This window comes from Vicia villosa, linkage group LG4 (genome assembly GCF_029867415.1).
Source record: "Vicia villosa cultivar HV-30 ecotype Madison, WI linkage group LG4, Vvil1.0, whole genome shotgun sequence".
Classification (NCBI taxonomy): Eukaryota; Viridiplantae; Streptophyta; class Magnoliopsida; order Fabales; family Fabaceae; genus Vicia; species Vicia villosa.
In genome coordinates, this window is record NC_081183.1 from 176,578,742 (window position 1) to 176,601,965 (window position 23,224).

The window sequence follows — 23,224 nt, forward strand, 5'->3', positions numbered from 1 at the left end:
AATGCTAGCTCTAAATCTATCTCTAGAGTTCAGAAACTAACAGATAATCATCCTAGATAAGGATTCAAGAAGTTTATCTCGAAAGCACCCCAAATTCCCAGCATAGAGCAAAAATCCAGGATAACATCAACACAAATTTGTAAAGCAAGTTAAATATAACATTATAATCGGTAAATATACATAAGATTCAAGTAAATATACAAACAAAACTCAACCAAAGAGAAATAGTCAAAGAAGAAGAGAAATGAACCGAAAATCTCCTGGTTTGTCAGCTCCGTTAGACGCTCAATCCACCCCCGATCATCCTTATGCAACCTCCGAAGTTGTTTTCTAAGCTAATTTTGATCTAAGAATGAAAATGATGGAGTTGGGACTCAAAAATACCCAACCCATAACCTAAAAATGTGATTTTTGCCCCTTTTAACGAGCTGCTGTCTTAGCAGGTCCGCTTAGCGGACCCCCTCCGCTCAGCGGACTCAAAATTGCATCCAGACTCTGATTTGCTCCGCTGGAGCTCCGCTCAGCGGACTGACAGCAAAAGTGAAATCTTGTTTTTGCCATAAGTTGAGAACTGTAACTCCGAATTGCGCCCGGTTCGAAGCGTTGGAAAGCTTATTCAATGCTCTATCCAATAATGAATGAACGGAAACCAAAATGATAATTTTTATCACTCTTATTTTGAGCCTTATTCTTTGATGAATTGGTAGAATTTGCATTCTTGAAGCTTAGCCTTTGGTCTTTATTACTCAATGCTCCAAAGATGCATGAATACCTATAAAATGAATGGAAAACTATTAATTGGTATAAAAATGAATCAAAAACACAAGTATGCACATATTTACACAAAAGTTAGGATTTTATTACAAAAATCATAAGAATAGAATCGATAAGTGCCACAAATATATACTCAAAATATCGACATTTTGGCACTTATCACTCTTCTTCGACTCGTCGAAATCTGTCAACCACACTTTTCTTCCATTCATGTGATTTGAGCACCTGTGTCGAGGAACCAGACCTTGGAGTTTACATGGTCATCTACAACTGCATCCATAACCACCATATCTTCAAAATCATCTGAATCTTAGCGTGCAAGATTCACTCCTTCGTCCTTGCCTTTTGTCGCTCTGTTGTCTTTCTTGTACCAATAATTCTTGACCAAATTACCACACTTTTCACAGCACTGCACACTTTTTGTTTTTTATCTTTTTTGTATTTTTGATAGGAGTTTCCTTCTCCTTTTTCTAAGGATTCAGAAGCCCTATCATCGACCTTATGCTTTTGAGGGTTCGACCAAGACTTCTTGCTCTGAGTCATGTCCCCTTTGCCTTTAAACTTGTTGGTACCACCATGCTTCTTCCATGTCTAAGCGTATAGTGCTTGTATCGAATCTTAAACTCATTACCTTTCAACAATCCGTGACTCATGCGCCTCCAAAGAACCAACCAAATCTTCTTATTTCATGGTATCAAATTGTTGGATTCTTGAATAGCTATGATAAAGTGATCAAAGTTAGAGGTCAATGTACGCTTTACCTTCCCAAATATCATCTTGTCAGTAAGAGTTTCACCATAACTTTTCATTAGATGAACAAGATTTTCCACCTTCAACAAATAGCCCGCAATCTTTTCTTCTTCTTCCATCTGTAGTAATTTATACTACCTTCTTAGTGTCTGAAAATTGACAATTTTAACTTTCTCACCTCTTTCGTAATACTTTACAAAAATATCACATGTCTCTTTCGCCGATTCAACATAAAAAATTTAATCAAAATTTGCCGCATATATCACTCTCTACTTAACAACCATTTGCGACCTGCATCAATCACTAGTTTCTATTGAACGACATGAAAACGTCCAACTTTGAATATTTAATAAATATTTTATTTGGTGTCAATTATCAAGTAGTTTGTAGAAAAATTGAACAACATTGAAAATTGTTTAATTACGCGTTTGAATTGAATAGCTCAATTTTCATCGGTGGACTTTTCAACTGGAAGGCAATCAACGAGTGTCCCATCAAAAAATAAATCCACTTCTCATACTATTATGTGGTCTAGTTTTCTGACGCTTCTAACAGAGTATTCAATAATAACTATATTTATTTATATGATTTCTATTAGCAGGTTCAACTCAAGTATCAATAACTCCTAAAATGGCAACCTGTTCAAATATGATGATGGTCATAATTCTCACAGTGATTTGCAGCAGAGTTATATGGCAAGTTAATGGTTGTAGCGGAAGGGACTCCAGATGCGGACGTGACGGCCCGCCAATCCGATTTCCCTTCCGACTTAAAGACAGTAAAACTGAACATGGGTGCAGTTATACCGGCTTTGATCTTACTTGTTCAGACACACACAAAACACTTATTGAGCTTCCTTTACATTCTGGTCCACTTATACTCCAAGTCATAAGAATAGATTATGCAGGCCATTATCTAACCGCATCTGACCCTGAAAATTGCAATCCAGGACAGTTTTTAAAGCTCTTTCAATCACAAACTTCTCCCTTTCAATTAGATGAGAATCCCAACTACACTTATAACTTCACTTTCCTCCATTGTAGCTCATTATCCTGCCCGGTTCATGTTGTTAAGTCTTCTAATACACTCCTTGATTCGGGTGTGGATCCAATACTTTGCACCAAGACTTTAGATATTACTTCTTCACCGGTGTACCCGCCAATATATCAACAGGACAATTTGTATTTGGCTTGGTCACAACCCAATTGTTTCAAGTGTGAAATACAAGGCAAGATGTGTAAACTGAAAATCAACGGAACAGAAGATGAGACAGAATGTTTTGACCGTCATCACAAACCTACTAAGAAAATAATTCTATATGTCACAGGTAAGAGATATTTCTTCACTTTTTTTACGGATTATGAAAGTATGTATATTTCATTTATTTGGTTTTAATATGATAAAAAGTCTTTAAAACATTTATCATCACAACACTTCCAATAACAATCATTCCGTACTCAAGTACTGTTGTTTTGTGCAGTTCCGTTTGTTGGATTGATTCTGATGACATTGATTCTTACAACATGTTTGCGTGTCTATAACTATTTTAAAATGAAAGGTGAAGATGAGACTAGAATTGAAAAATTCTTAGAGGAATACAGGGCGCTAAATCCTGCAAGATTCTCGTATGCCGATATAAAGAGAGTTACGAATAATTTTAGAGAAAAGTTGGGTGAAGGAGCTCACGGAGCAGTTTTCAAAGGTAAATTATCTAATGAAATTTTCGTGGCTGTGAAGATGCTTAATAACACAGAGGGTGATGGAAAAGAATTCATCAATGAAGTGAAAGCTATGGGAAAAGTTCATCACATTAATGTGGTTCGTTTGCTTGGATTTTGTGCTGATGGATGCTATCGTGCTCTTGTTTACAATTTCTTTTCAAACGGTTCATTACAAAATTTTATAACCCGACCTGATGATAAGGACCGCTTTCTCGGTTGGGAGAAATTACATCAGATTGCTATCGGCATAGCAAAGGGTATTGAGTATCTTCATATGAGTTGTGATCAACAAATTCTTCACTTTGATATTAATCCGCACAATGTGTTATTAGACGACAAGTTACTTCCCAAAATTACTGATTTTGGTTTGGCTAAATTGTGTTCTAAAGATCAAAGTGCTGTTTCAGTAACTGCTGCAAGAGGGACTTTGGGTTACATTGCACCTGAAGTATTTTCGAGAAACTTTGGGAATGTATCGTATAAAGCAGACATATATAGTTATGGAATGTTACTACTTGAAATGGTTGGAGGAAGAAAGAATATAAGCCAGTTGTCTGAGGAAAATTCTCAAGTTCTATATCCAGAATGGATTCACAATCTCTTTGAAGGGAAAGATATGCAAGTGAAAATTGAGGGAGTAGAAAATGATATAATATTAAAGAAGCTTGCAATTGTAGGACTATGGTGCATTCAGTGGCACGCAATAAACCGCCCGTCAATAAAAGTTGTGCTTCGAATGTTAGAGGCTTTAGAAGATGAAGACTTGGTTGTGCCGCCAAACCCTATTAGCTCAAATACTTTCGAAGTTGCTAAAATCCCGACAAAATACTTGACCTTAGAGTTGGAATCTATACATGAATGATATATATTACTCGCATGAAAAAACATATGAAGTGGATCAAGACTAACTTTTTATATGTTATGTATGTGTTGTATTAATCTTGATGTATTTCAATAATTTTTTATGAGATATTTGGAGTCCAACATCACTGTGAGAGGCAACTATCCACCTTCAATAATCATATGCTTGCAAGCTAGACTATGCAAAATCACACCACCAATATAATACAATATGCAGATTTCTTCATATTAATATTGACAGACTAAATGATTTGATAATACACTTAAACATATAGTTAATAGAAATTTCCTGCATCCGATCCTAATCTGAATAACTTCCTGGTGTCACCTATACTCTGAATTTCTTAATGTCATGCAAGGGATAAAGAAATTAAGGTATTCTAAAGTAAACAACTGATCCAACCGACTGTGACATTTAACTTAAATCCAAAGAAAATTATCTCGTTATACTCGATGTGAATTACTTTACTAGTGTCAGCTGAATTTCTCAATACCCTCAGGTCATCGGTTTCTTCTCCTCCTCCTATTCGTAATATTTGTTAGCAAAACATAATATAAACATGTTTTTTTTCGTGTTTCTTTGAGCATTCCCCATTCATGCTTATGATCCTTAAACAACTACTTTATAACATGCTACCAAACATGATAGAATTTAATAAAATTCCACAATTGGTGTCACTGCATTAAGTTTGTAATCAGTTCCAAGCACATTTGATATTGTCAGTTTTCAAAACCACAACCAGGCCCTTGATTCATTCTATAAGAAATCAACAAAAATCACACCAAGAATTTCATAGCAAGTGCTTCTTTCAGTACCTAAAACAATATTATGTAACTCAAAATAAGTCACAATCAATAAAACCCAATGTTTTGAAGCCTCATCGTAGTCCTCCTAGATATGTTAAACATCCATAACGTTGGAAGGATTATTACACCATTTTTCTGCAATAATGCAAGTCGTTCGTGAAATTGTAGTCATCGTTGGTATCGCCTTTAGTTTTATTGTTTGTCAATTTAAGGGCACAATATATTATTTGATTTATCGTGTGCTTGTATCCTTCTCCATTATGTGAATTTATGTGTATTGATTTTGTGGCATTGTTATTGAAATTCACTTGGAATAATATGTTATATTCATATTCATTTGCTCCGGCTATTTAAGTCCTTGTACCTTGAGAATCCTCTTGAAAGTCATACATGAAGTCAAATTTCCTATCCTAGCCAAATATCCTTTTTTTTCTCTTCTATGGTGGCTTCCTCTACCATGTGTCTCTATGTACCGCCTGTTTTGTCAGGCTCCTAATCATAAGGGCCAACACCATCTACAAAATCCTAAAATCTAAACTATAAAATACAATAAACTGTCTTCAAACCCTTTTCTTTCTAAGACATATCAGAAAACTTGAAAACATACGCATTCGAAGCCTAAAAACTGGCAGTCATTCCAATACTTATGAGCCAAAATCACCGCGTGTAGTTGCGAGAGCATGATTTTCAAATGGTTTATAACCCTAACTTTGAATTCATTGAAAGAAAACTTGGATCTCATCATGGAAAACAAGCACTCATGGAAGGGCAACGTACACCCGCCAAAGTGGTTGCATAACCTTTTATCCGACACTACATTGGAGATCTGTGCTGCATAGGTACCGTACCGGTACGTAGAGCTGTCAAAATGGGCTCGGCCCATTGGGCCGGCCCATAAGCCCTACAATTTAGCGCGGGCCGGGCCGCAAAATACCTTAAAAAAATATGACCCTGTCTTTTTGGGTCAGTCCACCGGGCCTATGTTTTTTATGGGCTGGACCGGGCCGGGCCAAGCGGGCTTCGGGTTGGCCCATTAAAAAAAGATTTTGGTAAATTTTGGAGAAAAAAGATTGAGATAAGATATGATTTCATAAATGTGTTCTCAAGTCATAAAGAAAAGTTAAAGAGGATCAAGGAAATGGTTGTGAGATGTAGAGAAAATTTGATAAGTATTGGTGATAATATTAAGTTACTTTATACTTTTACATGGATGATTTTGTGGTATTAATATATATTTATGGATAAATATTTTAAACATCACTTATATCGTTTATAATGACTCTCTACTTATGTTGTATTGCATTTATCCATTACATCCTTTTTATAAAATTAAAATTATAATATTGAAATATGGGTCGGGCTGGCCCATCGGGCGGCACGGGCCTTTAAAAAATGGGTCGGGCTCATTTTATGTGGCCCATTTAGCAATTGGGCTGGGCCGGGCCAGCCCATTAAAACACGTTGGCCCACCGGACCGAAGCGGGCTGGGTCGGGCCGGCCCATTTGACAACTCTACCGGTACGGGTACTGGTACGTGGTACGACATTTTTAGAAAAACTAAGATACTGGTACGTTAGTATAATGCTTTAAAAAAACAATTATAAAAATAACTAAACAATTATATTATTTAAATAACGATAAAATAATAAAATTAAAAAATAATTTGTTTAAATATATCTCACAACTTCAAGAATATCAGCTCCATCAAATAGATTCAATTAATTTCCACCAATATCTCATATTTTTGTTACTACTTCATTATAAATCTTACTCTTTCTTGAAAGGACGAAAATTTGTATGAACAAAAATTAAATCCTCATCTCTTTTTGGATTGAGCCTATTCCTTTTCAATGAGTGAATGAATCCATACGTGCTCCAATTTCTTTTCAATGAGCCTATTTCTTAATTTTTCTTTCGGTTTTTTATTTATAAATAAATAATCTAATTTTTACTTAAACCCAAATTATGTTATCCAAAAAAATTAAAATAAAATTTTTTTTGGGTACGTGTACCAGTTGGTGTACCAAAGTAAAACAAAAAATAAAAAAATTGGTACGGCTTTGGTGCGTACCGTACGCGTACCAGTATCCGGTATGTACCCTGTACCGGTACTTTACCTAAAACGGAGTACCCATGCTTCACTGTTGGAGATCATCCAATCAGAAGACATGCCTACATCTTGATGGGCATTATTAATCTTGCATGCCTCATTGAAGATAGATGTGGTACGCAAGACGTCTTGTTCCATCCATGGGTTCTAGTCTACGTTAGCAAAAATCTTGAGATCACGTTGTCCCCTCCGTACCATCTCCTCATCATTGTCAACAAGCAAAAAAATTTAATCGTGAGTTTCGGAACAAGGTTGAGACCCAATCAATCACCTAACCTTATAATCACCCGAATCCCGACTGTATTGACACCTAAAGGCCTTAATATAAACACAACCTTTCTATTCATTCTAGTACTCCTTTACCGTGTCAGAGTTTGTCATGGGGATTTCGAGGAAAGCAAAGCCATAACCAACTTCCTTGACTCCAATCCTAAACAGGTTAGTTCCCTCATCTTCCTCCACGTCCATTTCAATGTCCTCCACATCTTTGGCATCTTCTGACTCTTCAGCATCCTCCTCAGAATCACCCACATTGTTAGAACCATCACTAACTTCTATAAAATCTAAAGGAGACACTTACAATATAACTGGATTTACCATTCCAATTCATGAAGAAGCGTCACTTATATCATCCTTACTAGACAATTCTATAAAAGCAATGTTTGGGTTTCCTATATTGGCCATAACTAGAATTAAATAGAAACATCTGAAAGGATGCAGAAAGAAGGTGTTAACTCAAGAAAACTGCAGGGTTTTAATAGAAGAAACAAAGAAAGAATCACTAGAAACACATATATGTTGCACGAGCAAAAGTAAAGTTTGAAAGAAACAACTAAAGATCACCTGCAAGTAGAGATTAAAAGAAGAAATGAAATTACGAGGCTTTATTGCAAAGGGAGCGAAATAACAACTAATGGCGCTCAACCTTTTTTAGAAGTAACCATGGATTGCATATCTACAACTAAGATTTAACATAATACCAAAAAGCTCGATCAACCACTCAAGATCAACGTCTGTGCCATGGAGAAGTTACATTGCGTAACATTTCAGTTACAAGACAAGCATTTGGTACACTTGCTCCGACTTAGCACGTCTGCAATCTTGTCTCTAAGGTGGAGACCTTCCCGGGTACTTCGAGGCAACCGAGATTAATGGTCTGGTGGTTGGTCTTAATGCTTCAGTTACTATTCTAACCAAACTTGAAGGAAACTATTTTGGGCCGGCCAAACGGCCCAGCAAACCGGTCCAACACCTAAGGCTCTGTCCAGAACATCCTCACTCAAGACTGATGGATAAATAGACTCTTGCTAGAATGTTGCACACCATATCCACGTTTCTTGCTCATCATCAACCATTGGACGCAATCCAACGTTCTTCAATACTTTACGTCGCGCCAACCAAAAGGAGGTTTAACCTTCAACCATATATAAATTTGTCTACGCGCCATAATTTATACAATTTCATTCACTTTAGCAAAATTTCACATCTGTGACTTCACTGACTTGAGTGTTGGAGTATTAACCTTACAAGCACACTTCCGCTTCACTGCACCAAAAGTCTACATCGTTGCATGAGAGCTTTGCATCACCACGTCATCAATTTTTTGTTTCGCATATGAATACTTATTTTTTCATCTTATTTTTATAAATTTTTCAAAATGACTAAGCTTTATTTTGTTATTTAACATGATATTTTATAGAATCCGACTATAAAAAAATATGATATTTAAAGTATAGTTAATAACAATATGTTTAAATATGAATAAAAGAAAGTACGAAGAGATTAATAAATTTTGGGATAATAGCTATTTTCCCCCTGTCATATTAGTGAGGTTTGAAACACCCCCGTAAAAAAAAGATTTGGATTCCCAACCTAACATTTCCAGATCCATACATATTAGTCCCTCCACCCAACCAGTCAGCAGAATCTTTATTATTTTAATGTTTTTTTTAGTTTTGTATTATTACACATGGATGAATTGCTCACATGGCATGGTAATTCCACTGAGTGATAGTAAAAAACTTGATTAAGTTATAAGTGTACCCTTAATCCCAATCTGAAAAATGAAAATCAAATTAGGTTAAATAAACTCATCTTCTTCTTTCTTCAACCACAACCGACAAACTCATCTTATTCTTCTACATCAACAAACTCATATTCTTCTTTCTACAACCACAGCCGACGTTCGAAGTTGTTGTTTAACCGGCGTTGTTTTTCTTCTTCATCTTCATAGGAGAAAGCTCGAACACAAGTATCCTCTCTAATGGAAGACTAAGACCCAAATGTGGACACGATTAGGGGTGGCAATGCGGGCGGTCCGCCCCGTCATATGCCCGCCAAAAAAATAGCATGGAGGGCATGCCCGCCAAGTTAAAATGGGCATAAAAACCTAGCCCACCCTGCCAAGGTGGCAGGTTGGCGAGCGGCGGACTTTCCCACCTATTTATTTATTTATTATTTTTTAATAGATTATTATACTTTTTTACATTTTAATTAGATTTATCACATTGTTTTAGAATAATTTTTTATAAAGTATCTTTTAAACAAATTTTACTTAAAAAATATTACATATATTCACAAATAAATGTTTAAAATAAAATTATCAAGAATTAGAAATACTAGAATTAAATAAAAAAGAGCAGATTTTGGCGGAACGACGAGCTTTGGCGGGGCGGGCAAAGGCGGGCGGCGGGTTTTAGGGGGCGGGCTTAGGCGGACGGCGGGCCTAAAATCTCAATCCAACCCTCCATGTTTTGGCGGGAGCGCGGGCCGGCCCGACGGGCCACGACCCGTTTTGCCACCCCAGACACGTTCTTCCTATGAAAATGTTTATTTCTAAATCTAGAGCAAACCCAGGGAGAAAATACTAGAAGTGCAAGCATTAGGGGGTTAGATTCATTAGCTTTTCCAATTTTTAATTTCTTCTACTTATACCGATTTCCAACTATTTGCAGTGTAATTGTATTATGTGTTTGCAGAAAGAGGAGGATTATGAGTTGTTTCTATCGGATGATGAGTATTTTGGAGTGGATGTTTCAAAGGAAGATCAGTCATGTAAGTGTGAGACTGTGGCTGAACAAATCACGGTTCTCACGAAGGAGATGTAAGACATGAAGATTACTATTTACCACACTAGGAAAGTAGTGAAATTTGTGATAGTAGTTGTTGTTTGTTACGGGTTGTTCTATGTTATAGGTTTATGAAGAATGTAACAAAATTATTGTATCAATATTGTGAAATGCAAAGGTTGTAAAGTGAGCCATATCAGACTTAATTTAAATGTTCAATACATGTTCAAACATGTTGTATCAAAATTGTTTATGTTAAAATATATTGTATCAAAATTGTTTATGTACATTTCAGGTTTGATGAATATCAGTTTGTGAGGCTTAACACACTCAATTTATATGTTAATAATAGACTCACTTTTCAGGCCATAACATACTCAATTTTTTAGTCCATCACAGAGCTATTACAGACACACTTTATAGGCCATTTTCTAAAAAAGAGTTTGCTCATTTTTGGCGGCCTTATCAGTCAAAATTTGCTCATTACAGACACTACAAATTAGTGTTCCAAAATAATGGCATTGAAATATTTTGCTCATTGCAAATTTGCTCATAACAGTGCAGACAATTTGCTCATAACAGTTAACACAATTTACTTATAATAGTTGGTTTAACACAATTTGCTCATTACAAATTAACGACCAAAAGAGTCACTAACATGTGCACTGCAAAATAGCCAAGACAGACACTAACATGTGCATTACAAAATAACATATCCATTACAAAATATATTGTTCCAAAAGAGGCACTAACAAAATATCAAATTCCATTACAACATCATAAGATCACTAGGACATATTTCTTTCAATTTCTACCCTCAGTGGGTCTGTCAACTTCCACTTCAACATAATCAGCATCAACTTCCGGAGTTGTTTCTTCTTTCTCGTAACCTTCGTTTCCTAATGTTGTTTTTTCTTCTTCACTATCGTCAAATAGTTTACCTTCAACATCACTACCATCACTGCTGGTGTCATCAGTTTCTTGCATAAGGTTGGAAACATTTGGCACAGAAACCTTGCATACGGTGTCCACAACATCGCGTTCAACCCATATATGACCATCCACGTTGTTATCGATACAATGTGTGGCAATTTCCAAAGCTTCTTTGTCACTAGTGAGGTGGAAGTAACTCTCATCAACACCAGGGATCTTCCTCCATAGTCTGAAACCATCAATGCCCCAATATTTAACTAAACTAACAACTTCAAAGTAGCTCCAAGTATCCAGGTCTTGTTCGTGAATAGTAGTTTTGTCTCCACCCTTGTAGAAGATGAAACATTCGTGCACAAATTGACCCCCATGGTGAAATACAACATTAATGGTGGACATTTCTGAATTTTAACATAAAGAAATCGCATTAGGGACCACAATATTCGTTTGGGACCACATGAAATATAAAAACTGTTCAGAAAACGCACAACAAGACAAAGAAATCTTTTAACGCACAAAAAGACCAGGGTTAACAATTTGGGAACAATAGTTTTTGGGTGGATGATTGAGATTAAGGGTAGTAAGTCTCTAATCAAGTTTTTTATTGTCACTTAGTGGAATTATCATGCCACGTGAGCAACTCATCCATGTGTAATAATAAAAAACTAAAAAAACATTAAAATAATAAAGATTCTGCTGACTGGTTGGGTGGAGGGACTAATATGTATGGATGTGGAAATAATATGTATGGATGTGGAAATGTTATGGTGGGAATCCAAACTTTTTTTACGGGGTTTTTTTTCAAACCTCACTAATATGGCAGGGGGGGAAATAGTTATTATCCCATAAATTTATAACTTTACTTAAAACATAAAATATTGGGCCAGTTTGTTTCAGATTTTAAAAAGCGGATTTTTTTTGTATTTTTTAAAATATTACAAGTTTTTTTATATTCATTTTTTTAAATTGAAACATTACTTTTGACATCTGATAACATAAACAAATATTATTGAAGACTAAAATATAATCAAAATCGCAATTTTCTCAAAAAGTGGTATTTTAAAAATGATTTTTATAAAAATTTAATTAAAATAGTTTCAAAATTAAGTGATTTTTTGAAATTTTGATATCCAAAAAAAATTCAATAAAAAGATAAAATACTTAAAATAATATTTTTCTGAAAAATTTCTTTGTAATATAATAAAAATAGTAATAAAAAATATGATTCATAGTGATAAACTTAAAATGTTTTAGTGGTATGGGCTACGTTTTTCTAGTTAAATAAGTATACAAAATATCTTAAGTCTTTTTTAATTAAAAAAAATAAAAGCTTTGAACTAAAGTTTATGTAGGTTTAGCTATATGTGTCTTTTAGTCAGCTTGATATATTCGTAGTCTAATCTTAATGACATACACTATGAGTTCATACCTTCACATGTTATAGATAATGTGGTCGTTAATTGAGACTAGACTGTTCAAACTTTCTTAGTTGACAATTCAATATAAGGGGGTCCCTACTCCCTACCACCCGGGAGAATGGTATTAAGAAATACTCCAAAATTCTAGATCATCATTCAAAACAAAACCTCTTTAACAACTAGCATATTCCTCCAAATTCCAGCCATGTTTTTCTTCTTGTTTTTTCTTCTTCCACAGCTAACATATTCCAACTCCCAACCTTGTTTTTCTTCCTCCTGTGGAAAAATCACAAACATAACTCATCCTTTCAGACTAAAACAAGACCCAACCCACTGTGGAAACAGTAAGTACGAGTTGGATTGTGTGAACAACGTTACAGTATTGAGTTTGTATGATGGTTACTATTTTGTAGAATCAATCAATTACAAGAATTACACAATCCGAGTTGTTGACCCAAACATTCAATCCACCAATTGCTCCTCTCTCCCTCGCTTCTTCTTATACCGCTACAATTTCTCTTTTCAAGGATCATACGGCCAGTTTATTTCCAAAGAAAGTAGTTCATATCAATACAGTATAAATCGATCGAGTTCTACAGTACTGGAAAATATCGTTGAATATGATTTTCCTAAGTCAACGTATATAGGCCATTACAATGAATATGATTTATCTATGCCAGTAATTTACATGAAATGTACAAGTCCATCTAGTAAGGTTGTGGATAAGTACTATGTTGATGCCACTTCATGTTTGGGTCAAGACACATACGCTATTATTGGGGACCCACCCTTTGAAATTTTGGATCCTGAATGTCGTGTTAACCTTGTTACCCTCACATCCTTCTGGGGAAGTTCAGTTCTGTACGGGGACTACAGCAAGATTATAGGTAAAAGAAAGTGTTAATTATATGATTTTCTATTTCGTGTCTTAATACCACTGCATTTACAGGTAACATTTCGTACAGTGATATCCACGAGGCACTGAGATATGGATTTGAAATTTCATGGATGAAAGCCTCTTGTCCTTGTAACGAATGCTTACTCAATGACACCATCAACGAGGTTCAATGCAGCGAAACTATTTGTAGTTTTGACTCTTGCGGTAAGGCAAATTCAAATAGGTTACATATGTACTACTTTTGAAATATATTATTTTCTTTCGTATTTATTGCATGCTTTTTTGTTTTATCTTATTTTTAATTTTAAGTTATTCTTCCATTGTAATTTTCAGGATATTGGGCAGACAAGGTCCGCCAAATGTTAGGTAATGTTCTTTTGTCTTTTTTTATACAATAAGACTCTTGTTTAATTTAAGTAAAGTTCTTTAAGATATAATAACCAACTTTTTCATTTGTCTTCTTTACTAAAGAAACTCGTATTTATAATATTCTAAAATCTTAATGGTGAGATATTTAAATTCAATGTGTAATTTAACTCAAAACACTTATATATCAATCGAACAGTTGACTAGTCAACTCATTTAGCAATGACTAAGACCATCTCTAATGGTGCAACCCATTTTTGAGTTCTTTGGACCACCAGCCATATCATCTCAAAATAATTTATTTAATATTTATTTTATTAGTGTAATTCAAATGGGTCCCACAACTTTACCTCATAAATTAATTTGATTGGGTACCACAATTTTTTACTAGTTGCATTGCAATGCAACTCTACTATGACATGACATTTTGATTCAATATTTAATTATTATATTGATGTCTAGTTGGAGAACTCATTGAAAAATACCACCATTGGAGATGCTCTAAGTCAACTAGAGATTGTTGACCAAATCAACAGTTGATAGAGTCAACCAACATTGACTTTATCAATTATTAATTTTTGTTGACTTTTGACCAAAAGGCCATTGTGTTGGAACAAGTTCTCCCCTTGATCACTTTAGCTTTTAAGCATACTTACACAAATCTCAACCTTGCCTCAAAATTGATGGTGTTTTCAATTTACTCCTCAATCATCTTGATGCTTTCTCCATAGTTGAATCATTATTCAACAATCCTAATCAAGATCAAGCCACACTTAAACCTTGATCTTGCCATTTACATTCCACTTGCATCCAACCTCATTTTCCTACTTAGGTAGTCTAGCAAGCCCACATGTATGTATGGTTGTTCAACCATCTTCAATCCTTCATCCATATTCAAATCATAACAACCGATAACATCATAAATATATCCTTATTATTATCCTTACCTTATCACAAGTCAAATGACAATCAGAGACCACCATAAAATTTCTCTCACTTGTAATAGGATTAGGAGTCTTTACTTCTTCCTCATCCTTAATCCCCTTAGTATAAACTTTCACCTCAAATTGAATATTATACGCCATAATATTTTATACCTTCATTTCAATGTCTTTACTCTTCCTCCCTTTATGTATCTCACTACAAGTAATACATCAACGTATGATGAACTTTGATTCCCCAGACCCAATTTTCCACAATTTATAATTGTTCTCATCTTCTGAATAATCATTGAAAACACATTTCGCAACCTTACAAGTTGGAAGAGGAGATGAGGGAGGATGGATGAATGACTAGAGTAGGTCACATGATCGTTGATAGTTGTCCATTTTTGAGTGAGAAAAGGACACAAATAAGTCTAGAAGGGGTGAATAGACTTATCTCCAAGTAGACAATTTCAAAAACATTTTAGGTCCCATAAAAAAATTAGAGATTTTAAAATATGCAAATGCAAAACATAACACTAAGAGAACTTTGAAGTATCTCAATGAATTGATCCAACAAAAACATTACAAGATACCACTAAAGACATGATTCTTTCTAATGCAAGTCAATTACTAGATAACCAAAGCTTCTTTAAACAAAGAGATTTAAAAACACTTAACATACAAATTCATTCAAGACATTATTGGATTTATGATGATTAAATATGTTTGATGTATCACATATCTAAGCTTACACATTAAATCACAATAAGCAAGATATAATCTAAATGACATACAAATGATTCAATAATGCAATAATGAAATAATGCATTATCTATAGTAATGAATGTAGAAAATTAAAGGAGATAAGGGAAGAACGAAAAGATACACAAAGATATATAATGGTTCGGAGTTCGTCATCGCTTTGCCTACTACACTCTTCAATTGTGTTAGAACCACCTGGAAATAGTCACGATCTTTCACTATTTAATAAGTTTGATACAAGCATTTTGAATATAATAAACTATCACATGATAATTTTCTCCGTTTATGTAGATACTTAAACTGCTAACAAACAGGAGATCATCAACGATCTTGATCCAATAGCATTGCTATCCACAATAATCTGCTTCAAGTCTTCGTATAACACCTTTTCCCTCAATTTTTATATTCAACCGACGGGTATAACACCTTTCACCTCGGTTTGGATATTCAACTAACAGGTAAAACACGATTGAGTTTATTAAATCTAATATGAATTGTTTATTTCACTAAATCCTAACTGAACTTATAACTTTTCAAAATTGGTTAGGAAAATAATTATATGAACAATTGTGTTTTATTTGAAGAATAACTTACACTAATCAGTGATTTTCGAGCATCATGTAACTCATCATTCATCTCATGCTCTTTAATTGTTAAAATCTCTTCAATATTTCAAATTCTTTATTCAACACTTTCTTTTCTACTAATTCATTCATGAAATCATGAAATTTAATGATTTGAAAAATCAACAAATATAGAAGAAGGTTGAATGAAAACTAGAAGTGTTAGAGAGATTTTATCTATAAAAAAGCATGAGATAAATGATGAGTTGCAGAATGCTAGAAAATCATTAATCAGGGTAAGATAAGTTTCAAATACAACATGATTTTTTCAGATGATTATTTCAAAAATCAATTTAATAAGTTATATGTTTAAAGAGGGGCTAGTAAAACAAACAATCGACATTAGATATAATAAATTCAACTCGACGGAACAAGATGAGAGTTGCATAAAGAATCACAAAAAAACATAATCTCAATATTAATATCAATCTCAAACTCAAAAACAACAAATAAACTACAACATATATATTTTAATAACTTTGGGAAGTAGAACAACTAAACAAAAAAAAAAATCTCTCAACTAAAGTACAACAACAACATCAATAAACCTATAGCATAAATTTGTTTAAACGGCGACAAGATTATACTTCTAGAATTTAGGGTCTCAACAACAACATCAATGAACCTATTATATAATTTTGTTTAAACAGCAACAACAAGAACAAGATTAAACCTATAGGACTCAGGGTCTCAATAACAAGTCTCAACAACAACAACATCAATAAACCTATTATATAAATATGTTTAAATCAGAGCAATAACATCATGAGTAGTAATGTCTGGCGTAGCAGATCTCTGAAGAATAAGTGAAGGAAACTGTTTTGGATATCTGAAGAAGAAACGAGAGCCCTAAACACATATCATATTTCTATTGAGAATGATATGTGTTTATGGCTCTCGTTGTTTGGGGCTATCTTGTTTAGGGATCTTCATTGGGGTTTTGATTTTGTTGTTTTAGACAAGTGAAACTAAATGCTACAAGCTAAGATATATATATATATATATATATATATATATATATATATATATATATATATATATATATATATATATATATATATAAGGAGTGCTAGCAACTCTCTCTTTTGAACACTCTCTCAAGCACTCACTTTCTTATTGGTTGAAACATGTGTGGGCCCCTCATTTTGAAAATAGGTCCCACATAAAGCAGTAGGACCTACACATGTTTCAACCAATAAGAAAGTGAGTGTTTGAGAAAGTGTTCAAAAGAGAGTGTTGATAGCATTTCTCATATATATATATATATATATATATATATATATATATATATATATATATATATATATATATATATCATAGAAACAAATAACCCTTTAGTTCGAAAACAAAGTCGAGGTGAAAAGTGGCTTATTTTTATATTAAAAAAATATTCAGGAAGAAGCGACTTTTAATGAAATAAAAATGTCAACTGAAACTGTTGGAATTTAAAGCATGTACACTGAATTAGTTTACCCCTCGGTTTTCACCAATGACAGACGAAATAGATTAAATATTTTTTTAAGAAAAAATTGCGCATCCAGGAATTTTACCTCTGTTTTTTGATATGTGAGGTGAAATCGCTGTTATAAAAAGTGGTTTTTCTAGTAGTGACCACTAGTCTCTCTCAAACATAGATTGATCAACTCTCTTTCTCTGGTTTTTGTCAAATAACAATTTACATACACTAGCTGTAACAAAAAGAGATGCAATCTGACATGGATTAACGTTCAAGAAGTTGTTCTTTAAACAAGTGAAAGAAACTAGGTTCTAGGAATATACACACTAGAGAAGAAAAGACAAGTTGACATATTTTTTCTTAGGGTTTCACCAAAATTTTCATCATGAAAAAGAATCGCTATTGGAGATACTTCTTCATGACTCATATCTCATTACTCATGTGTTGGATCAAAGAAACAACTATCTAAATTTAAGGTGGAAAATTGAATTTTTGAAGTTGTGATTCAAATCAAGTATAAACCATGATTCGAGTCACATTGCCTTGTGATTCGAGTCTAGTTCAACTGGTGATTCCAGTCAAATCACACTGAGGCAAAATCTAATTTTTACAACTTGTGTGTTTCGAGTCATACAATACACATGATTCGAATCAAACACTTAAAAATCTTGATCTAAGTGTTCTAACTTGTGATTCAAGCAACACTTGATGAAACGACAAAAATCAACTTGCTGGGATAAGAAAAAGGATCATGGACCAACATTATAATTATTGAATAATGAGAGGTTTTAATAGTACAATACTAAATAGATGAAGTGAACATAATACAACTCAAATGTGAGAGAATTACAATGATAAAAACATTAAAAAATTATATCATACGAGAACGTGACTGCAATTTTATGGGGAAAATAACGAACATAGAGAAAAACAGGAACAAAATAACAACATAAGAAAATTAACGTGAAAACTGCAAAATCGTAGAAAAACCACAATCGTTGTCAATAGACAACTAGAGAATAAGACTATGTGAAAATTATTACTACACATAATGTACCCTCAAATAACCTAGGCCCCCAGTACACTCACATCTTCCAAAACAAATATTTAACTACATCTCACAACACTCTAATACAAGAGCATAAGAGAACAAAGAAAGTCAAATGCAAGCTTAAAGTGTTTTTGACTGTTGCACTGCATCTTGTAAAGAAAAATAAACGATGTGAGACTTTTTCAACATATATGTTTTCAACTAAACCCAACAAATTTCACCTGCAACAGCAATGCAAGGTGAGATTTAAATAAAGTCATAACAGATATCGCTTTTCTCTTCTTAGTGAACATAGTTACTAGTAAATAATTATAGTTTATTAAACACTTGAAGTCATAAGTTGCAAGCATATTATTACACATTTCTAGCTAAAAATTAACTTTTATTATAATTTATTCTTCTCAATACTCCACTTCAATGTTGACAGCAAACCCCACACTTCTCCTTCATGAACAAACATTGGCAACTCACACAGTCAATGTTTTTAACAAAAAGAAACCACAGTGGTCTATAAAAGGAAAACCCAATTCAATTCCATGTTCTCCCTACATAGAAACTTATATCTTAATTATAATTCAAAATTTAAATATTTGTCTCCTTCTAACTTGGCATGAGAATAGGGAACTAATTACATTTCCTCTAGACGATCCAAACGATGCTAATAAAGATACATATTTCAATAAAAAAAATGGCAGGAATCTCTATTTATTTTATCTTAAATAGATATATTTTTCAAACTATTTAACATTGTTACATGTTTACATATGAATTCGAACCATGACATTCAATTAAGTTAGAAAAGATTCATTACCATTTCATCTAAATGATTTTGGGTGAATATTTCTACTCACCCATTTCAATGAATGTGTATTTGTTAGCATTTTGAATTTATTTCCACTTAATCAACTGCACCATAATCTTGAAACTAAAACATCATTCTATTTTTTCCTTTTTGCAGCTTACGTTACAGGCATCGACGAAGGTATGGTTTCTATTACATCCCTTTATTGTTGGATAATGCTATAATTTACATTGTGATTATTGTTTTTATTCTTTTTCTTCTGGCTAGGTAGGAGTGGAAATAGGTCAGGCCGATAACAGAGACTTACAGGCCAGTCTATATAGGCTCAGGCCAGACCACAAATTATTTTTAGAAAGAAAAGGCTTAGGCTTTTTTATAAGCCTATTTAGTTAAAAAGGCTAGGTCTCAGACCCTAAAAAAAGCCTTTTAAGCCTATCAGGCCGGCCTATTTAAATAAATATGAATACTTTTTTATTTTCATTATGTTATGTTTTGTACTTTGAATTAAAATACATTAATAAAACTTGGTTATCTTGAAGAACTAGTGAAAATAAGATGAAAACACCTGATGAACAACATTTTCATAAGTTCTTTTAGTTAGTTAGTTTATTTAAACATTATTTTAATTGCTTATTTAGATATGTCTAAAACAAATAGGCTTTTATGTAGGCTAACCAGACCTTCAAAAAGGCCAGACTCAGGCCTAAAAAATAAGCCTACGACAGGCTACAGACCAGACTTAAGCTTTAGTTTTTTTGACAGATCAGGCTTAGGTTTGGCAAAGCCTAGCTCGGCACAGTCTATTTTCACCCCATATAGAGGCCATAAATAATACCATTTTTTTTTTTAAATGACAAAAGCTTGTTATTATTTTGTTAATGGATGAGCTGAACCTATAATTTCATTTTCACTCATATTCCTAAATTCATCCCCAAACCGCATGCCAAATGTGTACAACTAATATATTAATTAATATTTTTCCTGAAAATGAGAGTTAAAAGGTTTAGGTTGAAAATTGGTGGTAGGGACAACATTTGCTACATTTTAAAGTACTGATATATACTATAGGTTGAATTGAAAAACTTGAGAATTAGAAAAACATATGTTCAAAAGAAAATAAAAGAGATCAAAATTGTTTTTTTTTTATAGAAAAGAGGTCAAAATTGTTGGAAGGTAAAAATGTAGTGTTTATGTAAAAAAAAACTAATTAATTCTAATATAGTTAAAAAAATGTCAATTTGGTATTAAGAGGTTGACATTGTAATTTTAAAGTTATGTTTAGATATTTTAAGAATGAATGTAGCATAAGAGATTAATTGAATATTTAATGAAGGAGTAGAACCGGTTTTTTCTTACCGCTTAAATTGGAGGGAAATAAATAGTAGCAAGTGTAGAGATTTATTTTATGGGTCAGGCTAACATGTGCCCTCAGGGCACATGTTAAGAATACTATAATTAGAAAAGTTTAAATGTAATTAAATGCAATAAAATCATATTTAAAGTTTCGATTTATTAAATACACGCATTTCAAGAAAATATTTCTATAAATATCTCGTTAACTTGTGCCCTTATGACACATGTTAGTTTTTCCCTTATTTTATTACATCTCATATCTTTACATATCAATGCATTTTATCAATCCAAATAAGGTTTAAGGAACACAATTTAAATTTCATAAGAAAATTATAAAATAATGTATATTGTGTCACTATTATTAATAATAATTTTCTATTCTTTAATTTTACAAAATATCAATTCTATTATATGTATTGTAGGACTTCGGGAGTTGACGGGCTTGAAAAAGTTAAATATTTATAAGCCAAGTATTAAGCTATATAGAGCAGGAATAGTTACAGGAAAGTATATTTTGCCATACCTTGGATCTAGATTTATATTGGGCTTCATAATTTTCTTTGTATTGTTGATCTATACATATCGAAGAAGACATGAATCAATATATGAGAACATCGAAGATTTTCTACAAGGTAATACTCTCGTGCCAATAAGGTATTCATACAAAGAGATAAAACAAATGACAAAAAATTTCAAGGTAAAATTGGGTGAAGGAGGTTATGGAGATGTTTATAGAGGAAACCTAATAAGTGGTCCATTTGTAGCCATTAAGATGTTGAAGATAAAATCAAAAACTAATGGGCAAGACTTCATAAGTGAAGTTGCAACATTAGGAAGAATATACCATTCAAATGTTGTAAGTCTCATTGGATTTTGCGTTGAAGGATCAAAACGTGCTCTTGTCTATGAGTACATGCCCAATGGCTCTCTTGATAAATATATTTTCAACAAAGAGGAAGCTACATCTTTAACTTACAACCAAGTATATGAAATATCTCTCGGAGTAGCACGTGGAATTTCTTATCTCCATCAAGGTTGTGACATGCAAATTTTGCATTTTGATATTAAGCCTCATAACATTCTTCTTGATGCAAATTTCATCCCAAAAGTTTCAGACTTTGGTCTTGCAAAGCTCTATCCTATTGACAATAGTATAGCCACTTTGACAGCAGCAAGAGGAACAATCGGCTACATGGCTCCAGAATTGTTCTATCAAAATATTGGGGGAATATCATATAAGGCCGACGTGTATAGCTTTGGAATGCTTTTGATTGAAATAACTAGTAGAAGAAAAAATTTGAATTCACATGCCGAGAAATCAAGTGAACTTTACTTTCCCTTTTGGATTTATGATCAATTGGTTCAAAAAAGAGAAAGTGAAATTAAAGACTTTATCATGGAGGAATTCAACGATGTTTTGAAGAAAATGTTCATCGTTGCACTTTGGTGTATACAATTGAAACCTATTGATCGTCCTTCAATGAACAAAGTAGTAGAAATGCTTGAAAATGTTCTTGAAAATATTGAAATGCCTCCAAAGCCTGTACTATATCCACATGAAACAATTCGTGAAAGTCTTGATACCACTTCAAAAGAAACTGAATCATATACTAGTTCTACTAGTTATGTTGAGGAAATCACAACCACTCCTTTGTTGAAGTTTTCTGCATGATAATTCAAAGTAATTAAATATGTCTAGCATTTGTGTTGTTTTGTTGTCTTATTGCCTATATATAAATCAATGTATTTTTGTTTGTTTTTTTAAATATAAAATATGAATCTGTGATTTTAGTTACTAAAAAATAATTATTGCATATGTATATAATCAATACTTATATTTTCCACCATGATATATAACCTAATCATTTGTCTAATATGTAGATTTGTCACTAGATCCAATTTTTTATTTAGAGCTCTTTAAATGTTAATATCTTAATAATTATAGTATATGTTTTTAATGGAAACAAAGAGAAAATAACCGGAATTGTTTCATCTTTAAAAAGATGGATGGATTAGATAACATAATTTATGTTAAATATAATGTAGAGCCTATAACCTCCAATTTTCACCTCTTACATGCTAATGTTTGGAATAGGTCTTATGTTAAATTTATGTGTGAATTGAGGGTGTTTTTGTATTGGATAGAAAGAAATTAAGTGTCTTGAAGGGCTATAAAGACTTGCATGCAATGTAAGAAAAGAAAATTAAATTTTGATTAGATAAATTCTCTAAAAGTGTGTTTGAATAAATATTTTAATGAGTGAAAATAATTTCTTGAGAAAATTTAAAATAATTTGACAAAATTTATGGTTTGGATTAAAAAAATATAGAGAATTATTAAAATAATGTAAATTTGTAAAATGTTTTATTTGAGTTCAATTTAAAATTTTTCGTAGAAAATTTGAAATTGCTCCTTCACTATAATAATGCGATTGTTAAATTATTTATTATTAATTATTAATTTTTTAAATTTTGCAAGATGAACTTCATATTTTATGCAAATTTCAAATTCATCCCTAAAGTTTTCAAAAATTAATGCAAATAAGTC

The 23,224-nt window shown here is 32.9% G+C and overlaps 2 protein-coding genes across 3 annotated transcripts; both read left to right on the plus strand.

The window, feature by feature from the left end:
- The first annotated feature begins 1,955 nt into the window (after window positions 1-1,955).
- LOC131596082 (rust resistance kinase Lr10-like) lies at window positions 1,956-4,537 on the plus strand. 2 transcript variants are annotated; one of them, XM_058868641.1, is made up of 2 exons: window positions 1,956-2,851; window positions 3,083-4,537. In XM_058868641.1, exons 1-2 carry the CDS (start codon window positions 2,155-2,157, stop codon window positions 4,105-4,107), a joined length of 1,722 nt encoding a protein of 573 aa, XP_058724624.1. In that variant the 5' UTR covers window positions 1,956-2,154; the 3' UTR covers window positions 4,108-4,537. The 2 variants fall into 2 exon arrangements, with proteins under 2 accessions (XP_058724624.1, XP_058724623.1); XM_058868640.1 differs by having other exon boundaries at window positions 1,958-2,851; window positions 3,005-4,529.
- Window positions 4,538-12,465: 7,928 nt separating this feature from the next.
- On the plus strand, window positions 12,466-22,887 carry LOC131596081 (LEAF RUST 10 DISEASE-RESISTANCE LOCUS RECEPTOR-LIKE PROTEIN KINASE-like 2.4). The gene is made up of 5 exons (XM_058868639.1): window positions 12,466-13,326; window positions 13,389-13,541; window positions 13,671-13,703; window positions 19,480-19,503; window positions 21,099-22,887. Exons 1-5 carry the CDS (start codon window positions 12,645-12,647, stop codon window positions 22,346-22,348), a joined length of 2,142 nt encoding a protein of 713 aa, XP_058724622.1. The 5' UTR covers window positions 12,466-12,644; the 3' UTR covers window positions 22,349-22,887.
- Window positions 22,888-23,224: the final 337 nt, after the last annotated feature.